At 39.9% G+C, this 21,924-nt stretch overlaps 1 protein-coding gene and 2 long non-coding RNA genes across 3 annotated transcripts in view; 1 reads left to right on the forward strand and 2 right to left on the reverse strand.

Annotated features, from left to right (window-relative positions):
- Positions 1–4,452: 4,452 nt before the first annotated feature.
- On the reverse strand, positions 4,453–9,540 carry LOC148397804 (uncharacterized). The gene is made up of 3 exons (XR_015858470.1): positions 9,475–9,540; positions 8,105–8,167; positions 4,453–4,499 (listed from the first exon to the last, which is right to left on the reverse strand). It is a non-coding gene; the product is annotated as an uncharacterized LOC148397804 (long non-coding RNA).
- Positions 7,052–9,168, forward strand: LOC148397805 (uncharacterized). Its single transcript, XR_015858469.1, has 3 exons — positions 7,052–7,212; positions 8,960–9,023; positions 9,103–9,168. It is a non-coding gene; the product is annotated as an uncharacterized LOC148397805 (long non-coding RNA).
- A 3,693-nt stretch (positions 9,541–13,233) lies between the features above and the next one.
- ipo11 (importin 11) overlaps positions 13,234–21,924 on the reverse strand; it is a 52,232-nt gene continuing 43,541 nt past the window's right edge. Inside the window, exon 30 of the mRNA XM_088376786.1 lies at positions 13,234–14,832. Coding sequence (XP_088232912.1) covers positions 14,668–14,832 — 165 coding nt within the window. The 3' untranslated portion in view covers positions 13,234–14,667. The remainder of the gene's footprint in view (positions 14,833–21,924) is intronic.

Consider the following 21,924-nt stretch of genomic DNA (forward strand, 5'->3'; position numbering starts at 1 on the left):
TCTTTAATGAACACCTAAAATGAACTTTAATACCACTATGGGTTTTTGCATTTGGGCAATTACCTAAGTTTTCTTGTATGAGATATTGAAAATGAATAGAATTTCTGTTTAAAAAAAAAACATTGATCCCCAAAGTGGAACCGAGGTTCACAACGACACAATGTGCATTGGGAACATTCGTCTATTCACGGTAGTTCCTGTCAATAGTCTATGGCATGAAATACACAGCGTGGTGCATAAATGTATAAAAGCATTCATGCTGACTCCATTCTCATTTTGTCACTTTAATCCCATACACCATGGTCTGCCTCTTCTTTTTCCTTAGCATCCTGTGTGCTTTTGTGCTTCTTTATCTTCTTTGCCCCTCGTCTCCGTTTTCACATATACAGTGTGTGTGCATGTGTATTCTCTTCCCCAGATTAAGATGAGAGAACAGGCAGGGAGCCAGAATTGATGGCGCCAAACTTCTGTTTAAGGGGCAGTAGAAAAAAAAAAAAAAAAGCTTTTGAAAACACAGTGTGGTGTATAAATGTATAAAGCAATTAAAGAATCTAAAAGATGAGGGAGGGGGATATTAAAGCTATATTTTGAAATCCTAACCCTAGTTTGAACTCCTACTTTGAAACCAGAAACAAAGAGTTTGAAGCCTTACTTTAAAACCCAATTTATGCTTTTTTTTCCCCATATGGTGTGCAATCTTTTTTATAACCGAGAACAGTACGTATGCTTGCCAGTTCTCTTTGTCAGTCCATCAAACATGCTCAGAACAAATCATCAATCTGCCATAGCGACGGCACACATCCATCACTTTCTAATACTGATAATGTTGTCCTTTACTGGCTGATGTATGATCTCGTTGCTTCGTTACGTACCGACCGCGCCATCATTCACGTGTGACCCAACAATGACGACACACGAGCCGTCCTTTATGTGCCGCGTTTGTCAGCCAAATATCCTCAAGTAATTTAACTATATACTTTTTTGTGGTTCAGTTTAAATCGATGATTTAAACCACAATTTATTTCAGACAGTCTGCTTTCCTGTTGGTTTGAACACCTCTGATCATTTCGATTTGTTGCACATTTGATATTTTAGAAAAAGACGTTTCTGTTGCACAACAGCAAAGTGCAAGAAACCCAATAGTTATGGATCGTGCTTCATAATTCATTGTTCTTCTGGGACGTCTTGTGGAGGAGAATCAATTAGTCTTTCTCCACCCCTGTGACACAAATATCAGCCAGCCAGCAGTCAATCAAGATATGTGCTTCGCTGGAAAGTAAATGGCAGGTGAATCATTATTACGTGCTAATGTAGCAACTGCAGTCAAATAAACATAATACAAACTAATGAAAAAAAAAATCCCTGCAGGTAATGCAATGTGGGCTTCTCCTCAACTGTCAGAACTGAGCATGCACATCCATCAATGTCATTTCAGATACGCTTTAGTGAGGCAGAGGGAGAAAAAAACAAAAATTACTTCACATGTAATATTCGTGACGGAAATTGTGAATAGCTTAAATCATGGCGGCGTGTGTGTATGTCACATACAGTTATGGCCGCTTTTGACATACTGGTGGAAAAAAAAAGTGGAGCCTCTGCAAAGAGGAAACTCTAAATTTTGACAAATGGCCTCCAGTAAAAGAAGTATTGATGGTTATAGGTACAACACAGCCCAGCAGATAATCAGCAATGTGAAAGTCTGTCTTGTGACTTCTTCCACCATCGGGCTGCTAAAAGATTCATGGCCAGGCTCTGCAGCAGGCAATTAAATCAGTGTGTGAAGCGGGCGAATCAAGCAGCCAGTTGATATGGATCAAGTGCGAGGACCCGTGCAAGGTTCAAAGAGCGCCAAAATGACCCGTTCACCAAGGCCCACTTGAGAAGCCACCGAGAGGGGCTGCGCCATTTAAACAGAGGCAATTTTCATGATTGGGTGTGATGGCCATGTAGCTGGCCACCTTTGATGAGGCTGTCGAGTGTTAAAAGGCCCAAACTCGCAATGATTCAAAGGGACACAGCTGATGATATGTTAAATCCCTCGCCATGACCGAGATACAACTCTCAAACATACACTCTCAAAATGAGGCAAACCTCACATAAGAACTTATCAAGCTGCTTTATAAATAATATACATGCATCTAAAAGTCTTCCAAAAATGCAGCCTTGGAGAAAAGTGCATTCTCTTACATCGCAATGCCGATTTAAAGTTGATTAACGGTTCAGCACTATTTTGAAAAGGTAGGTAAGGAGCAGAAAATATCTGTCAAATGTGAGTCTTCTTAGCTTCACAAATTAGAGTACTTGTACTTCATTACTTCTCATTCCTGGTAATTGGTTGCAACACTCCCACTCGGGTGAAGAACACAGATGGATTCATTTAGAGCCGTGAAAGCAGCATTGATCAGTGGGACAGACGCCGCAGGTGGCGAAAGGCAGAAAGTCCAACCACGCCGCCGCTGTCCCCCCTCGTCGCCCTCACGTCAGGACTTGTTAGCGTCAGACCCTTTAATGGATATTTATTACTGCTTGGGATGCTCCTTCACACCGGGGTAAACTCATTTTGATGGACCTCGAATGCATCGTTAGTGTGTTTGTGTGCAATGCAGAATAGCAGTTGGTGTAACTCTCGTATGTCTTGATTGATTAGCGACTTGCACTTCATCTTTCTGCGGTAGATTGACTGGATTCTTGGAACTGGTCTATGATGGCCTTCACGTTCGTGATGGGGGGAAGGCAAGCCAGTTGCGACCATTCTCCTGTGACAGACCAATCACGCTTATCCCCTCTGCGTTGAAAGTCAACTCATTGCGCTCTCATTTCACACTTGATGGCAGGTGCATGGGAGGGATGCTTGAGGGAGGTATGAGGAAGAGGAGGAGCACGAGATGATGGCAATAGAGAGAGGAGTGGATGAGACAGAGGGTAAGGTTCACATGGGGGAAAGAAGAAAAGTTTGCAAAATGCTCCAGCGGGAGAGAGAAGCGTTTATTTGAAGGATGAGTCTGTTTGAGAAGGCTTATCGATTATTATCATTATAACCTGATGTGCTAGAAAGAATAATGAGGGCAGATTCTGAATCAGTGCAAATAAAGACAGAAAGGACCACTAAAAGATGAATTTGTGAATACAATTAAGTTAGCACACGGCAGAAGAAGGCTGGCGTTACTGCAGTTATGAATGACATGTACTCTTGGGTAATCATCTCCGTGTCACTCAAGGCAAACTCTTTTCAAGACGATGTCACATGGAATTGGGCTCAAAGAAGTCTACAGGAGAAACTAGTTTTCGCTGAGATTTTGGGTACACTTGGGAAAATAGGTCCTGAATATATAGTCCATACATAGAATTGAGCATTGAAGCTTGAATTCATGCATTTGAGTGACATACAATACATGCAGGGCCTGCTGTGCCCATCACTTCCTGGTTAAGATGGGTCATACAGGTGCTCCAAAAGCAATTTTCATCATGTCATCATCTGTCAGTTTGTCAGCGTGCCAGGCGAGACTTCTGGGCACATTTAAGACATGCAGCAACATTTAAACACACAAGAGTGACACAGTTATAAGTACATCCACATGACCAAGATGTTTCCTGGAATCACCAACATGAAAGTCATTTGTTAGAAAAAGTCGAATCTACTACAGTATATCACTGGGGCTCAATTGCAGCCAAGTGTGAATGTGACGTGGATGCAGGCAAAGATGAGGTTTGAAATTGCATACAGGCTGGAGGTCACTGGTTCATTACAACTATATCAAGTGTAACAGGAGTTTAAATCTGAAAAAAGGGGGGCAATAATAAGAAACATACAGAAACATTAAGAATCAAGGCAGACTGCTATTTGAGGGAAAAAAATGATTTGTATTCTACATCCATGCTGCAACATTATCTACCAACATCCAATTTTCAAACATAAAAGGATCAAGGAGTGATCCTTGTGGAATGCCACAGAGGGAACCAAAGGGCAAAAACGATGACAGATTATGGTGAGGCTGAACAAGCATAAAAACAATAGGTCAGGTATCCTTTGTCATGCGGGTGGGATTTTAGAGTCGCATTGTCAGCACATGGAACCATAAGAGGACTTGGAGATGTGCGCCACGAGGGAGCTCGCTATTGCCATATTAATAAGCTACTGAATATTACATAACTTGGCTGTGTACTTATGGTATTAGACATACTCAGACACACCAAGAGAACACGGAAAGCTAGGACCTGAATCCTCACTGAAGATTGCTAGTGAGTCACGATCTTAGATCTTAGGCTTTTTCAATGCATATAGTGTGTGTGCGTGCGTGCATGTTTGTGTGCATGTGTGTGTGTGTGTGCGCATGTGTGTGTGAGCATGTGTGTGTGTGTGTGTGACACAGATTGATAGGGTGGCAGAAAATAAATGGGTGGAGGTTCCTTTGACTGGGGGAGATGGATGGCCACTGTCGGCATGTTTATCTGCAAAGTTCCCAACTGTCCACCAGTCCCATTTTTAAGAGTGTCACCACCTGGAAAATAAATGGAAATTGTAATAAAAATGAAATAAAAATAATACAGTGGAAGCTCCAAAGGCCAATATAATCCATTCTGTGATGCAGGATGACGTACAAGTCGTTTTATATTCAAAGCTTTCTTCCCATAGGAAATCATATGGAGTAAATTAATTTCTTCCGGGTCCATAAAGCTTTTAAAAGCCACACAGGTAATGATTTAAGTAGCATTTCAACATCATTATCCATCAGATGTTGTAGAAGATGTTAACCACAGTAAAAATAGAACTAAAATAATGTAAAACTACTCATCATTTTAACCCTGAAACTGCAGCTTTCAATGGCAAGTTTGTGGCATCATAAAAAGCCAAAGAAGAAAAATCAAAAACTGCAAATCTTCACAATATTTGCTGATATTAAACATTTTTGTTGAACTTATCTATTTTATCCTGTGATAATCTTCCTACCTAACCTCCACCCCATAAAAAAAAAATGAAATAAATAAATAAACTGATAAATAAATACATTAATTAAAAAAAAACCCAACTCAGCACATTCCATAAAATAGGAATTGATTGTCCATACAGGTGATGGGACATTTAGTGTAATATACAGCGGTTCTCTGACATTAATCTGACAACGCAGTACGACACACGACGCTGGAATTGCACCGGGCTTAGACCGATGGGCGACCAATCAATCACTCCATGACGTCCAGTACACTATAATGTTTCTTCTCTCACTCAAGGTCAACACAGTTTGGGACCGATGTGAAAAACGACAGGGAGGGCGTCCTAGTTATATTTCACGTATGTGGAAAAAGAACCCTGAACGCTGGTTTACTTGGGGACACTTGTGTAGTGCATAAACACTTTGTATGATTTGCTATATGTATGATTACTTGAGTCTTTAATTTAAAGTTATGATTTTAATTTATGTGCACACGTGTGGAAACTAGTACAAGCAAGGTAGCAGGCAACAGCTAAAACTTGTCTGCAGTGTAACAGCAGTGGTCCTAGGATTTGGCCAGAAAATATTGGACGCAAATCAACACTTTATAAACTGAATAAATCATCACGGTGCCATTATAAATCACTGTCAATAATGTTATACTTCCTAATTAACTCGAGATGAGAACCACGATTTTATGGCCATTCACACTGTTGTGACATTTCTTTTACATAAAAGAAGGACTCAAGCCTGGTTGTTTGTTTTTAGTGGGCTTTTGAGTTTGTTTGACACTGTCAAGAGAGTTTTTCATTTAACATGCACGATGGTGGTATTTATATATGTATAGTGCATGACAGTAGCTCCAAAAATCGGACCTTGGAGGAAAAGCCTCAGAGGCAAGTGGAGCTCCACCGTGGAGATGTTTGCAAACATGTTGAAGGGGAAGGCCTTCATGCATGATGGATGAGAAATCAATGGAGGCCTTCTGTACAACTTACAACTTTCTTTTTAGGGGGTTGAGCTTCTGTGCTAGTATTTTTCATAAGTGTAGCTTGAATACAAGTTGGAGTAGAGAGAGTGAGCCTCACATACTCTAGTGGGAAAATGAAAGTCGAAACAGTTTGGAAATGTCATGATCGGTCAACTACAGAAGTTCACTGTATTAAGTATTTCACAAAAGGTGGTGCGCTTCAGCCCTCACATTTGATTATATCTTCTCATGGGGGAAAAAAATAAACGCCACTTTGCAACAACGTAAGCTTATTTTGTGTAAATTAAATATAATAACTCCAACATCCATAAATTCCTAAAACAGTGGCAAGGAAAGCGAGGATACCCCAAAGTGATAAGTGTGTGTAAATTCAGCATTTTTAGTAAACATACTTCTGTGCTCATTTTGAAGGCACAGTACATATCATTTCATAAAAACATGTTTACAAAAAGTGGTAATGCTATTTTGATCTTTGTGAGATGGCGTACTTCATCGGTCACATGTATTGATTTGCAGTTGTCAATGTCAATTGGATTGTTTTGAAACGAGCACAAGCACCAGTAACGGTCCTTCTTCCCACTGAGGGAGACATGCTGAGCAAATAAGAGCAATTTAATGCTTTGAAGCGAGGTTGCCAATTAAAGACTGTGTATAGTTCTTTTTCATCCACGGTAAAGTGTGGAAAAAATATTATTACCACTCCAGGGAAACATGATGATTTCTAATTTCACCTCCCACCATCTTGCAGCCAAACTGCCCCTTAAAATTATAAGTACACAAACAATAACAACAAAACGTTTCTAAAATGTGTTTTGGAATTTGGATAATGCATGGATGGATATTTATTATTTCAAAGGACTATAAAATTTCCAGTTTCTTTAAAGCCGTACTGAGGGCTAATCTAGAGCAGAAAAACAAAAGATACCTGCAGTGTGTGACGCAAGAAGGCAATGTGATGTTTGTGTGGCACGAAAAAGCCACAACTGTGCTTTTCACATCCAAGCCTACCTTACTATGAAGTTTCCAAATGTATTTTTGACTGACATTCTACTACCATAATCAAATAGACTTATTTTTACGAGAAAAAAATAATGATTTCCCTCACTCTACAGTATGTACAAAAGAAAGATTGTTACAAGGAAGAAAATATGATGTCAGTCAGGCATGTGTCAGCACTGCCATGATGACTGTGACCAAAGAGGTCACGATGCATCGTGAGTAACACATCCAAAAAGGTCCAATAGCAGAACAAGAGCTCGCAGTACAGCAAGAAGAAACCTCACCACAAAGGTTAGTGAATACGACTCCAGCAGAACTGACTGCAAATAAGCCTAAGCTGCATCTAAAGAGAGACTTCTAAAGCCTCCTATGAAATATAGAATAGATGTCAGGCTTTTTGAAGCCAAAGTAAGAGAGGTTCTCTGAGGAAAGAGCTGCCTGTACTTTTTGCTCTGCTCGAGGCTACACTAAGGAATAGAATGTTCTTGTGGGTGTCCATACCAGCTACTGGCACTTTTCACTTGTACAGTAAGAGCTTTCCAAGTGAAGAGACGAGAGTAATAGAATCCATTTTGTCAATGATAATAACGCAATTATATGATAATTGGAATCTTGGGAAAAACATAATTTAAGTGAAGAAAGGAAAAACTCATTAAGCACACAATTCAAATAATTAGTGCTTTTATCGAGTCTGATGATGTATGTATACACATTTTTGTGTTATTACATTTGGAAAAGCAAAACAAACATTGGTTACTAATTGAAAAGAAAAAAATAATATTGGAAATCAAAGTATGGTATGTTGCATATGCACAGTCAATATTTTTAAAGTGGCCATAAAGAAATATGTTGCTCTCGGCTTGTACCATGCAGCTCAATTCTGCCACTAAAATGGCAAGAAGCTTTGTTTCGAACTAAACAGGACCAAATTTCACACTTGAGAAAGTACAATTGCAAGTAAATTGAGATGTCAGTATTTCAGAGTAAACATATTTGAAGACCTTTTTGGTTGGTGGTGTGCTGTGAGGGAGATTTTTCTAATATAAGGGAATCTAAAGATGGGCAAACTCTTAGATGTGTTTTAAATCCAACTTAGTTTTATGTCCACATTAAAACTTTAGGATGACAAATAGATGCTGGATTTTTAAAACATTTTCTCACTTCTGTACCTGCAGTCACTCACCTGAATAGCCTCAAAGTGGAAATGGTCGAATTCATGTGACAGAGTTTGATGTATTACTCTCAACTGGTGGGGGAAAAAAAAGATCTTTAAGCAATCACATTATACATTAAAAACCAGCTTAATAAATAAAAAAAGAGATATAGTTTATTTTGAATAATGTCTACTTTTTTTAACAAATAGGTCGATATTTGTGGGATTTTTTTTTTTTATTACAAAAATCATTTATTTCAGTGTTAATAGGTCAGCCACTAGTATGAGATGCCCAAAGTATTGTGTCTCCATCTTCTAGGTCAGCTAACATTTGGAGGGTCTGCACGGTCGCCCTTATGACCGCTCACATAAAAATAACAGCCGGGTACCAATAAATTTGATGAAAATTTTCAATCATTGCAAATGTCATAGTTCAGTGGGGTGCATGAATCGCTGCAGTATATTTCATAAGAGCGCATGAGAGCCTTCAGTCATGTGGAGAAGGTAAATATAGACACATTCCCAGACACTTTTTTTTTTTTTTTACAGAACATCTCCAGAGGGGACATCACACTAGAAACTTGCACTCCCTAACATTATTGTAGGCGTAATCCCATTATAGATGATAATATAATAATAATAATGAGTTGCATCATTTGCATGGAGTATAATGCTCACATGTGATGCTAAGGGGCCACCGATTGACGGGCGCTCATCAAATCCCTTCCTCTGCATGAAAATCCTCACATTAAATTGAAGAGAGGAGTCATCAGGTATTTCAGAAAGATGTCTGCACCTACAGGCAAACATTAATTCCACTTTACAAGAATAAAGCTATCTGAGGCAGTGGGAGTTGAGAAGCTTCTGACATTTTTTTTTTTTTAGAGGAACATCATCATGCTGTCTGCGATATTAAAAGGCTGTGATCAGAATTTAAAGGCAATCTGAGGTAGTTCAACAGTTTGGTATATCTCATTTTTGTCAGAGTGCTATACTGTTGGGAAAAAAAGATGACTATATTTTTCAAGGCTAATCAAGTGACCCCCTTGAAGCGGACGACACCCTGCAGTCTGTCACATTTGTTTCAAAAGATGGTGGCAAAAATTCCCACATGTCCGACATCAATCAGCCTCCAGGGGAGAGAGGTGACCATTCAGCACATTGCAGAACTTAACCGACTTGTGCGATGATGACAGACCCTCATCCAAACATCTCAGTAGGTGGATGACGTAATTACCAGGAACACCTTTCACAAACAAGTCTTCATTTAATAGATGCCATTCGGCCAATTATCAGGTAATGAAGTGCACTCATCCCTATCGGCCACTGGATTGGAAAATAACCCAGAAAGTGGATGCATGAGCTCATTATCTCCACCCACAAAGTATTCTAAATTGTACCTCTGAAAATGTTCTGCGCCATCCTTCCAGTGCTTATCCAACAGTGCCGATGGTGACTCCGGTGTCTGTCGAAGGTCAGAAGATAAGACAAGGCTCAAGGGAAATTCACTGGCAGCTGCAAACATGGGCAGGGAATATTGTCTTTTTCTGATAAAAGTTATCATGTACCATCTCATGCTTCGGTGTCTTAACAAAATATTTGCAGGAGGAGACAATCATCAAGAAGTGACGGAGTGTTTTTTTTTTTTGGGTCACCTCCAAAAAGAAAACAAGAAATGCAGCTTTAGAAAAAAGGATCGCCCAGCCTCGAGTTTGACTAGATGATGTGACACAGTTATATCAGAGCTATTAATTAGCTCCAAGCTATGTAGGGGAATTAATTTATTTAGTTTGCAGTCCCCGACCCATGGGAGCCCACAGACCTCAGTTTGACAACCACTAATATAACAACTAAAACCGAGTGAGGAAAGGAAAAAAATGGTCATTTGGTGCTAATTGCAGCATAGCATCTATTAAAGCCTAGGGCAACGTTTTGGAGGACATGCAATATGTATCTGAGTCAAGTATTCATCTACTGTAATAACTTTAATTGGGTTTAAACAGAGTGCTTGGTAAAAAAGCCAGCTCAGTGCTTCTCTGTCCTTCACATTGATTATCCTCTTTCAGTTGGACCCCATTCTTCTTGTTTCGCATAGGCCTGAGTGCCTTAAAATGGCACGCAACTGATAAGAGGATGTTTTAGATTTAGAACACCACCGATAAGAGAATGTTGCGGCCCTTTTTTTTTTTTTTTTTTAGATGCGACGCTTATCTGTTGTCTTTTGTGTGTTTGCCGCTTATCACTGATTCTTTTTTTTCCATTTCGGGGAGGATTAAGCCAGATTTACGGAATTCTGCCTGTTAATACTGTCATGTCAGGGAGCCCGGTGATAACGCTGACACCCGCTGCATTTGTTTGTGAGACAACAGGTACTATTTTGTTCGTAATAATCTCCGGGTATCTTAAAGTGAGATGATTGTGATTTGGGTGACTTTGAACAGAACTTTTATTTGTTGATGCCAGACAGATTGGCCCAGTTTCACAGCCTACAAGGATTTTTTTTCAACACACACAACCTTGAATCTTTAACCCTAACAAAAAAAAAGCAACTGGAGCAACAGACCACATCGGAGCAAAAGAAATTGAGGTCATTATTCGCAGTGGAAAAGATGATTGTAAAAACACTTTGTGCTCATGAGTCTATTTCTGCTGTGACATTAGAATGAAAGCAAAAATGCAGTCGGCTTTCCTTTCGTTAATCGTCGTGAGCACGTATGGTGTCATCTTATGGTTAGTTCTTCACAGGAAAAGGAACTCAGACTGTTCATTATTTCGAGAAGCTGTCTTCAACATGTCACAGTGGGCTTGACACTCACTCGTTTAAATGGTGTGAAGAAAAACCAAGGGAAAAAGAGAACGCAATAATAGTTTGATAATCCTGAGAATATCATGTCAGTGAGAAATGAAAATAGTGTTCAGAGATCAACTCACCTTATGGACTCCAGCCTGACTCACAATAGCATCCTTCTTCAACTGGTTCCATCAGCCAAAAGCATGAAAGACCTGTCAAAACAAATAAAGACTGACGACTTGGTCAATACACAATTTCCCTGATTCTGTGAAAGTCTCAGGGCTCATTGATGGGTACCACTGGAAACAGAAGAAGCAAAGAACATAAAATAACTGAGACATTTCTACCGGTGACCAAAGCGGAAACAAGATAACTCAATTGGAAAGGAAGAATAAAAAGGTTTATCCGCATAAATGGCATACAGTGTATGCTTCATTAACCAGTGTTAGATCAATTTGGACAATACCAAAAATAGTTTAAGATACAACATGCTGTGACAAACATACAATTATTCCTTACATGAAGACATGTTTAGTGTATTTTAATTAAGCTCTCTTTTATATATTCATTTTTAAATATACATACCTTGCATGCTGACTTTTCTGTCTGGCTCGTGTAATTTCTTCAGCTTCATGAAAATCTGCACGCAGAATCCGGAGAAAATAGAAACCTTGCAGAAACCACTCACATTGAGTGCCTATGTGAGTGATTAAACTGATACAAAATGAAATGTAAAAAAATGTGCTGTGGGTCAATAAAAGTTTGTAAACATTCAAATAGAGCAATGGCCATTATTTGAGGAAAAGCTACACAGTGACAGTATAGCATAGCACAAAAAGAAAATACCCCCCCACCTCCTCCCCCATTTAATTTGCTTTGGACCAGTTTGTTTGTTTTAGCCAGCAGCTACAACAAATCAAGTTGAAGAAAAGTTGATGTGACATCTCACCCCTTTGATTCTTCCCCTCCTTCAAGACTGACATTTTAGTATTTTTCTCCTCTTCACCACAGCAAGAGGATTGAGCCTCATAAAATATTTGGCATTCAGGCGTGAATCAAGTTCCACCTCTGTTGTTTTATGCCGCTCATATCAACGAGTTTTACGCTGTGTAACCATAATGGATTTTTCACAACTTGGAGGGAAAAAGTCATTCATCTTGTTCCGACTAGTTTTCTGCTTAGAGAGTGACGTGTGGTTGGTTTTAATTACAGACACCAATGTGATTAAAAAAAAAAAAAAGTCGTACTCACCCATTAGGCCGCTGCCATTGGAATGGTCCGGCTGCAAAAAGAACAAGCTCGCTCACAGCTAGAGGTAATTGTCTCAAAGGTCATTTTTAAAAGCTCTTTTCCAGTCAATAAAACGCACGTTACACACCACTGCCCAGTTTGACATATGCCATCCAATTGTATCGAGCATAGACATGTTAGCCTAGTGTTCATCATTTCGAAAGCTGGACAAGACTGGTTAAAAGCTTTTTAAAGCCCGGTCGGTGTAACAACAGGGCCAGCTGTTTCCTGACCTGTCAATTGACAGAATCAATTGGAAACTGCGAAATTGACCACTGTCAATGTGACTTGTCAGAAATAGTACACTGTACCGTATGGGAGCAGTACTCCAGTCCAAGGTGCAGTCCCACATACCGAGGACAAGACTTGCTGGAGTCCAGCTCAAGTCAAATGAATGCCTCTGTGAACAGAATTCCTTAGAAGTCTCTTCGCACTCCATAAATCACTTAAGAGGCCAACGTGTCCGAGAGTACATCGGATCCTCTAAGATAAATTGGTGCGGGCTGGGCCACTAGCGAATGTCCGCTGCCTTATCGTCGGAGTGAGGAGAAACAAACAGTCTTGCTGAGAAGGACAATAAAGTTTCTGTGTTTCAAACTTGGGCTTAATGGGCTACATTGTTGGTATAATACAAACAGTATTAACATCAAGAGTCTAAAGTTTTTGATCCAGGCACCTGTAACGTAAGACGGACACCAATCATGTGTACCCCGAAATGCCATGGGGATTTAAAAAATTGTCTTCTGCGGGGGAGCTACTATTAAAAACATTTACTTCTCAGCCAATTTTGCAGGATCTCTGCAAAAGATGCTCAAGAAAAGGCTCTCAGTTGGAAGCAGTGCAGTTCACTACAACCACAATAGCCCAACTATTAAAATAATACCTCTGTCAATCAAAAAAGGCAGATTTTGTGATTCAGCTCCTATATTAGTTTCCTTCAAGGTGACAGGTGATAATGTGTTGACTGATATACAGATTCGTCGCGGCAACATTGCAGTAGAGGAAAAAAAACATGACTCTTGGGATGATGAAATCACAGTAAACAAATATTGCGTTTTCGTCATATAGTCATAGAGCGTTTAACTTTTGGACTGAATAACTGCATTTTATTGAAAGCATAAGGGGGAGATAAGGATCATTTTATTTTGTGGGTTTTTTCTTCCCCTTCCCAACAAAACAAACAAAATTCAAAAGCAAAGTTGTCCTATTAACATAATACGAGCAGAGAGATAATCTAGTGTTAACGGAATCAAGAAACACACTTTGAAAAAAGAAGAGCCGTGTTTTAAGCTAGAGGCCGCAAGGCGGGGCGTTGGCTGCATGTTTATCTCCATCTTGTGTAAAACTAAAACTATTGTGCAATAAAATAGAACTCTCACCTAATTTAATTATTATGCTCAACCCAAGAGTTTAAGTTCCCTTATGAACTTTTCAATTTTCCACACAATCGCTTTCAGGTTCGGAGCTCAAAAAACATTTTAAGACTTAATATATGTTGATCAATGAATGAAATTAAACTGTACTGAATACTGGTTCCACTACTAAATCAAATATATTCTCACTCGGAGTGGGCAAATAAAAGTCAAAATAAGGTACTGGCACATTATTTTGACAAAAAAAGTATGACTCTTAAGTGAAGGCATCCTGCTGATAGTCATTGTGTTGAGGAACACGTAGCAGTGATGAGAAGGAAGTTTTTGGTTATTAAAGTGCTCCGACACGCCCACAATTAGCAGCAGTACATATATATATACATAATGTGGTTCCACATTCGAATCAATGGCTTGAAAAAAGGAAACGTCACCAATTTTCGAGATGAGAACATAACCAAAAAAAAAAGAAAAAAAATTCAACCTCAGTAGTTACTTCAACTTGACCTCTGGTTATGACAACATCACTTTAAAACATGGAGGGAGGGGTGGGGGGAATGCAAAAGTAAAAACAAACTAAAATAGCCATGCAGATTATTGTCCATATTTTACATACATACAAAAATTACATTTCTTTTTTTTTTTTTTTGGTTAGTTATTTTTTTTTAAAGAATAGATTTTGTAAACACTGTTACAAGTCCTTCTGGTTTCCTTTCAGTTTGGCTCCAGTCTGTGGAATATTCCTTTGAACAGTCCCTTGCACGCAAACAATTTTTGGTTAGTACACTTCCACTCATTCCAATTCAAAACCACACAAACGGAAGAAACGGCAAGTTGAGAAGATGAGTGGAAGCTCGAATGAGCTGATGTTTTACAAAATCACGGTAAATACAGACATAGCCTATATTTGTTTTTTTTTATAAAAGGAATATAAAGCAATCGAGTTTTTTAACGGCGTTAGCGGGGGAATGGGCAAAGCTCGTTCTGAATATAGATAAGGCATAACATGGGCAGCGTTTGGGAAGATCCGGATTAGTCATCCACGTGTTGGGTTGGGTATCTTTTCTTGAAAGGAAAGAAGGCGTCGAGAATTAAACGGCAGCGGTGTGTTGTGAACGGTGGTGAAGGACTGTGGATGTGGTTCAGAAACCTTGCAGGAACTCCTGGAGTTGCTTTACGAGCTCCGTGTCCACGGTCTCCATGAGGCTGCTGAAGCTCTGGTCCCCTAGAAGGGTCTGCTGAGCCTTCAGCTTCTCATAAACAAACTGCTGAAGCGAGACACTGTGCACGGGGTCCTCCAGGGCCAACTGCAATACAAGACAGAATGTCATTTTTTTTCTTTTTATTTATCAATGAGGAAAGCGCAGCCATTGCACAGAACCTGAACCATTGCTCACTTTCTCGTTAACACACACAGCCCAACAAATTTTATCATCCAGTATCGTGTTATTGATTTAGTCATATTCCTTTGGGAGTTTTGCCAAAAGCAGGTCACAAACATGTTATGAGGACAGCTAGGAACTGTTTGAAATTGTGGGGGGAAACAAAATTGCATGTCTCCTTTAAATAATCGAGCCGGTTCAATTTGGACCATTTAATTACTTTGATCAGCAGTTCACACATCACATCGACCATGTTTCACAGTGATAAAACTGCTAAATGGCACAGAATCAGCTCCTTTGAACCAATGTGTTAAGGGCTTTTCTCTGCCAGTTTGACCACAGGCAATTTGTTGTTCTGTTAGCCCGCAGTACGAAACTCCACAGATCCACTTGGCTCGACTCCTCTGTTTTCTTGCCGCCTTGAGTCTATTCAGTAAAAGCATTTCACTATCATGGAGGCACATGGCAAGAAGTCAAAAGACTTTCTGACCGATGCCTTCAGTGTGGTGTGTTTTTTTGCAAAATCAATCCCGAATAACATTTCTATCATGTTATTAGCATGCAGGGTGACAACTCTAAGGCCCTGAGGCACAAAGTTTGTGATGGCAATGAGCGTAAAGTAGATTTTCAACCAGTTCTCTGGCAGCCATAGAAATGATTCCACATCCCATTAATTCCTGCCAGGGATGTCATCATAACATAAACAACCTTAGTGTTTTACACTCACAAACCAAAAGGAAGAAGGCAACAAAGATACATTGCAATATCCAATTTCGATGTCCACCCCAAAACCTGAGGTTGAAATAATCCCTCCCCCGTATATTCAACAGCTGCCAGGTATCTTATAATGAAAGCAGCACGGACAATTGCAAGAAAAACAGGCAACAGAATTTTTGACATATAAACACAGCAGCTCAGATGAGTTATTTTTTCAGAGTGAAAACAACAAACGGAGAAGACAAAAGCAAAGAAACGTGGAATTTAAATTATAAAGACTAGCGGAGCGACAAATGCACACAAAAAAAAAAATCTGTTGCTCAATGCCGGCAGAGCTCAAGGTTGCAACACACACACACACGATTTGATGACATATTGTGTGATGAGGACTAGTTATCTAAAAGACTTTGGTAAAAATCAAAATCGCATTCGGTGACTTTTATCACGTCCCCTCAACAAACAAATTACTGTGGTGTTGTTTTTTCGTCAGCCTGCCCTTTGAAACTAGGTCGGCGTACGGAGACATACAAACAGCATGCGGTTCTCTTTAATCACCTAATCAGCCAAAGTTGCATATGCCCTCACTGTAGACGGCGGCCATCAAGAGAGTGGAAAGGGCATGAAAAGAATCATTTGGAGCCCTTGGAGAGCAACATTATTGTAAATGGCAACTCTTGGTCCCTTGCCAATCATGACACTTGTACTGCTCATTAGCTTGCTGCCATTATAGAGCAATCAAACTCCCGAAGAGTGGCTGCGGGAGTGTCTTAATGAGAAAAGCATATGACCGTCATAATTTACTAACTGACGACTCTGCTCTGTGTTGTCAGCTTACCCGTCATTTGTTGGAGATAGCAGGCAACATTTTCCAGGGAAAAAAAAAACCAAACTTTATTGTTGAGTTGAGTTAAGATGCGGCTTGACCTTGGGTAAAAGTTTGACGCTGAAGTTACCCATCTTTCAATCCAGTAAAAAGTGGCAATTTCTAATATCTAGTACTGAATACAGAAAACACTTGTTTGTCGAAAATGTCAACCTAGATGTGAATGTGGACTCTAGTGTGTCAAACACAGGAGGGGATGGATAAGATTGAGCAGACAGATATAGGAGCAAAACTAACAAGCTTGAGCTAAAAAGATGAGAGAATGCTGAGGGGACCTGCTGCGCTAAGACACGAGCTACTTATCTGGGAAAAACAAGCGCACTCCGCTATCACCCCTGAGGAAAATCGGAGGCTCGAGAGGAGCACGGAGCAAAGAAGAACAAAGGAGAAATTTGAGAGGCGATGCAAGTGTGAGATTGAGGGAAGGAAAGGTGAAAAGGCGAGAAGAGCAAGGTGAGGGAAGGGATCATGCATACACCAGTGAAGCAGAAGAACATTGTGTGTGCTAGTAAATCTAATGAAATACACTAGAAAAGTTTTCGACTATGGGGAACATCATCGTAATAATGAATTCATCAATAGCGGCTCCGTGTGAACGAATGGTATTGGTTGAATCTCAGAATGCTTGTGTGAGTTTTTTCCAGCCACTATCAATTGGGATAGGCTGACAACCACAGGATCAGCTCTGTAGAAAACACATCAATGGATGAATTGAAAGGAATTTTAAGTCAAGGTATGACTGCAAAGACTTAACGGGGGGCCATCAATCACAGTAATGCACAGTAATAACATGTGCATGGTTTTGAACAGAATGTTAAATATATTCTGATGAGTTCCTGCTCTTCTCAGAGTGTTGACAAGTTTCCCCCAGCCATATAACATTCACAGAAAAGAGAAACATGGGAAGTCAAGGTGGCCTTGACATTTGGTCAACAATCTAATCAGTAAGTGAAAGTTGAGTCAGGAAGTCCTCTCATGAATCTGGAGATATTACATCTAACAGACTGGCGCAACCATAAAAAACACATTTCTTGCTGCTTGAGAGGCATTTGAAATGTAGCACTAATCGCCACACAGATTTACCACATGTCGGCAACACGGTGTGTGCCGACACGCTCACGTGAGGTCTGATGAATTCAAGCATCAACCAAGAAGTGCCTCAGATACGTTAATTCGATGAGCTCATATTTGACACGACATCTGCAACCGCGGCCAGCTGCGAAGCTTCTCCGCCGCAGCGTGACACGACCGTCACGCAGTTCTTAATTTGTCCCATTTGTCACAAGCAACGTATCATCCACCGTGATCGATTCTCGTCGGTTTGAGTTTTTTCCCAACTCCCCTATGTGAGAAATTACAAATACATGAGGTGTCACTCACAGTGAGTGACCCACAGGGGGATTGATGGGAGGAGGTTCAGCCTGAGCCGTATCGATTGGTCAATAGACTTAATCCTTTAAAAGAGTTAGCTGATACTCAAGGAATTAAAAAAAAAATAAACTGCAACTTTGGGCAACGTTAAATTAGCAAGCAGCTCATTCAAGGTATTTGATTCAAGACGATGAACTGTCAGGAAGTTAAACAGTTTGTGTCTGAGTAAAAAGAGGGTGGAAAAAGACAAATGCTGAAGTGTTCTGCCCTTTAGTGAAGAGGGTCTTTGGCAACAGCAAGTGGAGAGAAACATGCACAAGTGACGTGCAAAACGATTTAGGCGGTGATACACAGCACAAATAATATGATAGAGGGCTGAAGAGAGGCTTGAGGACTAAGTGGACTTGGAGGGATGATGGGAAAAACAACATCGATACAGAGGCAGCCCAAGGCTTTGACAAAGTCAAAGATAAATGAGGCGGATTGGTAGAAGCGAATAATCAGACGGGGAAAAAGGATTTTTTTTAATTGCCTTGTTAGCAGAAGATCTAAATTAAAAGATAAACAGGTTGCATTTATACACAGCCTTTCTTGTCTTTTTTAGACACCTTTACAACATTGACTCGTTCTTAAAAGAATGGCAGAATCGGTTTAATATTTTGAAACAACCGAGGCTTGATCGTAAAAGTGTGAAGCTCTTTAAAGAAACAATAATTGGATGTTTCCCCTCAAGATTCGACAACAATGTGATCCTGCTTTGACATTTCTTAAAGGATGGTTGGACAGTGTAAATGTTAAGTCGGACACTGATGTGACATTGATCAAAAGATCAATTCAATCATTACCGTAAGTGACCAGCGTCTAGACTTAATCGATGGCTGAGGTGAGACATGTAAGAAGGGTGTAACGGGACCAAGAAAATAAAATAAATACTCTTCACTGCTTGGTCTTTCTTTTATGGTCTCTTGGTTTAGTGGGAGGATTACATTTTGATTGCAGTCATTTGCTCAGGAAATGAGGCTGCACAAATTGGAATATGTCTCGCTAATAGGAATTGGTGGAGGGCGTAAATGCTGGTTATCAAACCAGGACTAGTGTACGCTTTCAACACAAATCCAGCCCACGCGTATAAAACCGAGACAACTTATGTCTCGCCGAGCGAGTATGTGACAGGCTCGCCTATGGTTGAAACGCTTGATGTCAAAATTTAAATCCTCCACAAGGTTACTTGTTTGGACTGAAAATGCACTCTGGAATACAAAATGGATTGTTGACCTTTGAGGCAAGTGTTTACAAGGAGTCAATAAATGTGTTTTGTAAATAAACATTACTTTGCTGCAACTATTTTTGTACGTCATGTAGAATAATTAAACAATAAAAAAAATCCATTTTAATCAATCCTGTATTTCCATGTCTGACAAAGCCCGTGTGAAACGCAGGCAGACTAACAACTTTTACTTCCAATTATTCAAGGTGAGTGTTTTATTTAAATGACTCCCATCTGTTTTCAACAAATCCCAATTAATCATAAATTGTGTGACAGTGTACTCCGAGTACCGGCAATATTTTACAAACCCCGGTGGAGTTTTAGGCTCCGGTTGCATCTCCAATTACTTGCTTCAAAGTCTTTTGAGCAAACAATCAGCCAGAGATTAGTTTGTACAGTAATGAGCCACCGTGAGCCATATCGGTAATTAAGTTGTATTAGGATCAATTTAACAACTGAATCATCTGATCTGATATTAATGACTCCCATTAACATGGTGAGAAAAACATCCCAATGAAGACATAAAAGTGAGAATAAAAACTTAAAGGCAATTATGTTTCATCCAAACACAAGGTAGAGCCTGAAAAAGGATGATGCCATTTGATATTGTGGTTCTGTCTGAGAATGCAATCATGGGCATCATAAAAACAGTTAACTCTGAAGATGGTAAACACCAGCGTACAGTATTTGCAAAATTACCCCGCTCCGTGTGGGGACTGACATGATCAAATGGCAACGTCGAGATGGGAACTCAATGAGATGGTTGCGCATTGCCTCTGGCAGCAGAATGGCTAATCTTTCTATGTGCTGGGGTAGAATAGCAGTCAGAGAGGTCTGTAATTCCCCCCAAAAATCACATTATGCTAACACTGGCGGTCTGCTGAGATTGCGAGCAATAAGAGAGCAAAATGCAAACGTCTTCATTACAAATGCCTTCTGTATCTCAGGGTGAATACATAATGCACAAAAAGTCATTTCGTATGAATATACGTATATCTCCACAAGAGTGACAGATGAGCTGAAGGAGGGTAACGGTTCATAAATATAAGAATAAAGGGGAGATGAAAAAATCGAATAACAATAACAGTTGTGAATAATCATATAATCCATTGATTAATCTCAATAAAAATCTGCATCTCGTTACCTGATCGAAGCAAACTCACGTGTGTGGACTCCCTGCGATGTGAATTATGCCAGTTTTTTTCCTGTCTGTTCATTTGAGTAAAATGTGCACACAAAGAGGAACTCACATCCAAAAGTCACTTTGAGAGATGTGCTAAAGGGACAGTCTGACACCTTAAGCTATTTGAGGCCATTGAAAATTTAATCCACTCTGTTCATTGCAAAAATAGTTGAACGCTCTTCTTACCGTGGGCAATAAGAAAAAAAATGGCTTCATAAGAGCCGAGATATTATTTTAAAATTTTTTCAATGCATGTTTCATATTAAAAATAACAAGTGTAAGACGAGTCTAAGAGTGTAAGAAAGGGTTGAACACACATGCGCTCACGCATTCACACTCTGCTTGAGAGTAGCCACAGGCAGGCTGACAAAAGCGTGGCTACCAATGTGCCCCTGCCACCACCACCAAACATTTGCATGCAGTGCGAGTGGTACGGGAGGCGAGGTGTGTCAAGTGTTTTGCCCAAGGACACAAGTCAGACAGAGCTGGATTCGAACAGTATGGTATCCCTTCATAATGTCCCACAAAGCACAATTTTACCATTAGTCTGTGTGAAAAGATCCATTCCAAATGTAAATTGCTCCTTTTGTGTCTACAAAATGGCTTTAAGTCCACTTAGTCTCTTGTCAGCAAAGTGTGTCCCCCCCACCCTCTCCTATGGGTTCACTTTCTAAATTTGGAATAAGTAAGCGCATTATTATGCATTTTTTACTTGGCACTTTCAAAGTCTTCCAAAAGCTGTTCTAAGCAGTACGTGCTTGCATGTGTAGGAAACAAATATTTGATGGTCATATCGCCCAGCCAGATGCAATGTAAAAATTTTTTACGAGGAGTTCGAACAAATTATCTACAGTACCAATTAGAATATATTATACACACTATTTTACAGAACATATCCGAAAAAGCATCAGCAGCAGAAAGTCTAAAAGTCCTGTAAAATGTCAAAGGCAGGCCTTTCCCTCAAATTCTTCTTCTCAAAGTGCATTGCACATGCACACACACACACGCACACACACACGCATTATCAAGTAGGGAGAGGTGCTACTTTTAAGTCTCCTCTCTTCCTTGGAGCAAGAAGTCAGTGTCTGGGATGTGGTGATAAGTGCACCGGGAAGCACGTACATCCACACTCAGTCCCTGAGAAGAACAAATGGTTTGGGACCAGGAAAAAAAAAAAATAGACTGCTGTACGTTGTAAACCAAACAGCAATGGAATTAACTTTGAACACACGCAGTTTTGTTCAGGGATTCATTCCAGGTGCTGTATATAAACAAAGAGTATCGGTATTAAATATGTTTCCAAGGTGTTTATATTACACCGTGTCAGTCTAATCCCAAACAGCATGCCTGTTCAAGGGTTTTTGTGTTCAGTTCTTATTAAAGACGCTTATCAGTTCTCTTTCAACATCTCGCCTCACATTAGTTGCTTCTAAACATCCAACCCTGACTCATCTTGTAAGAGTTGAACTTAACATGATGATGCAGCACTGTGACAGCAACTGAATCTCAAGATGGGTACTAAGCCTGAATGTGAAATTCAATTCAAAACTTGGTTACTCCCCAGCACCCAAACTTTCCCAAAAATATATCTTGGAT

Source organism: Syngnathus floridae, chromosome 5 (assembly GCF_059516105.1).
Source record: "Syngnathus floridae isolate MCC-2025c chromosome 5, RoL_Sflo_1.0, whole genome shotgun sequence".
Lineage (NCBI taxonomy): Eukaryota > Metazoa > Chordata > Actinopteri > Syngnathiformes > Syngnathidae > Syngnathus > Syngnathus floridae.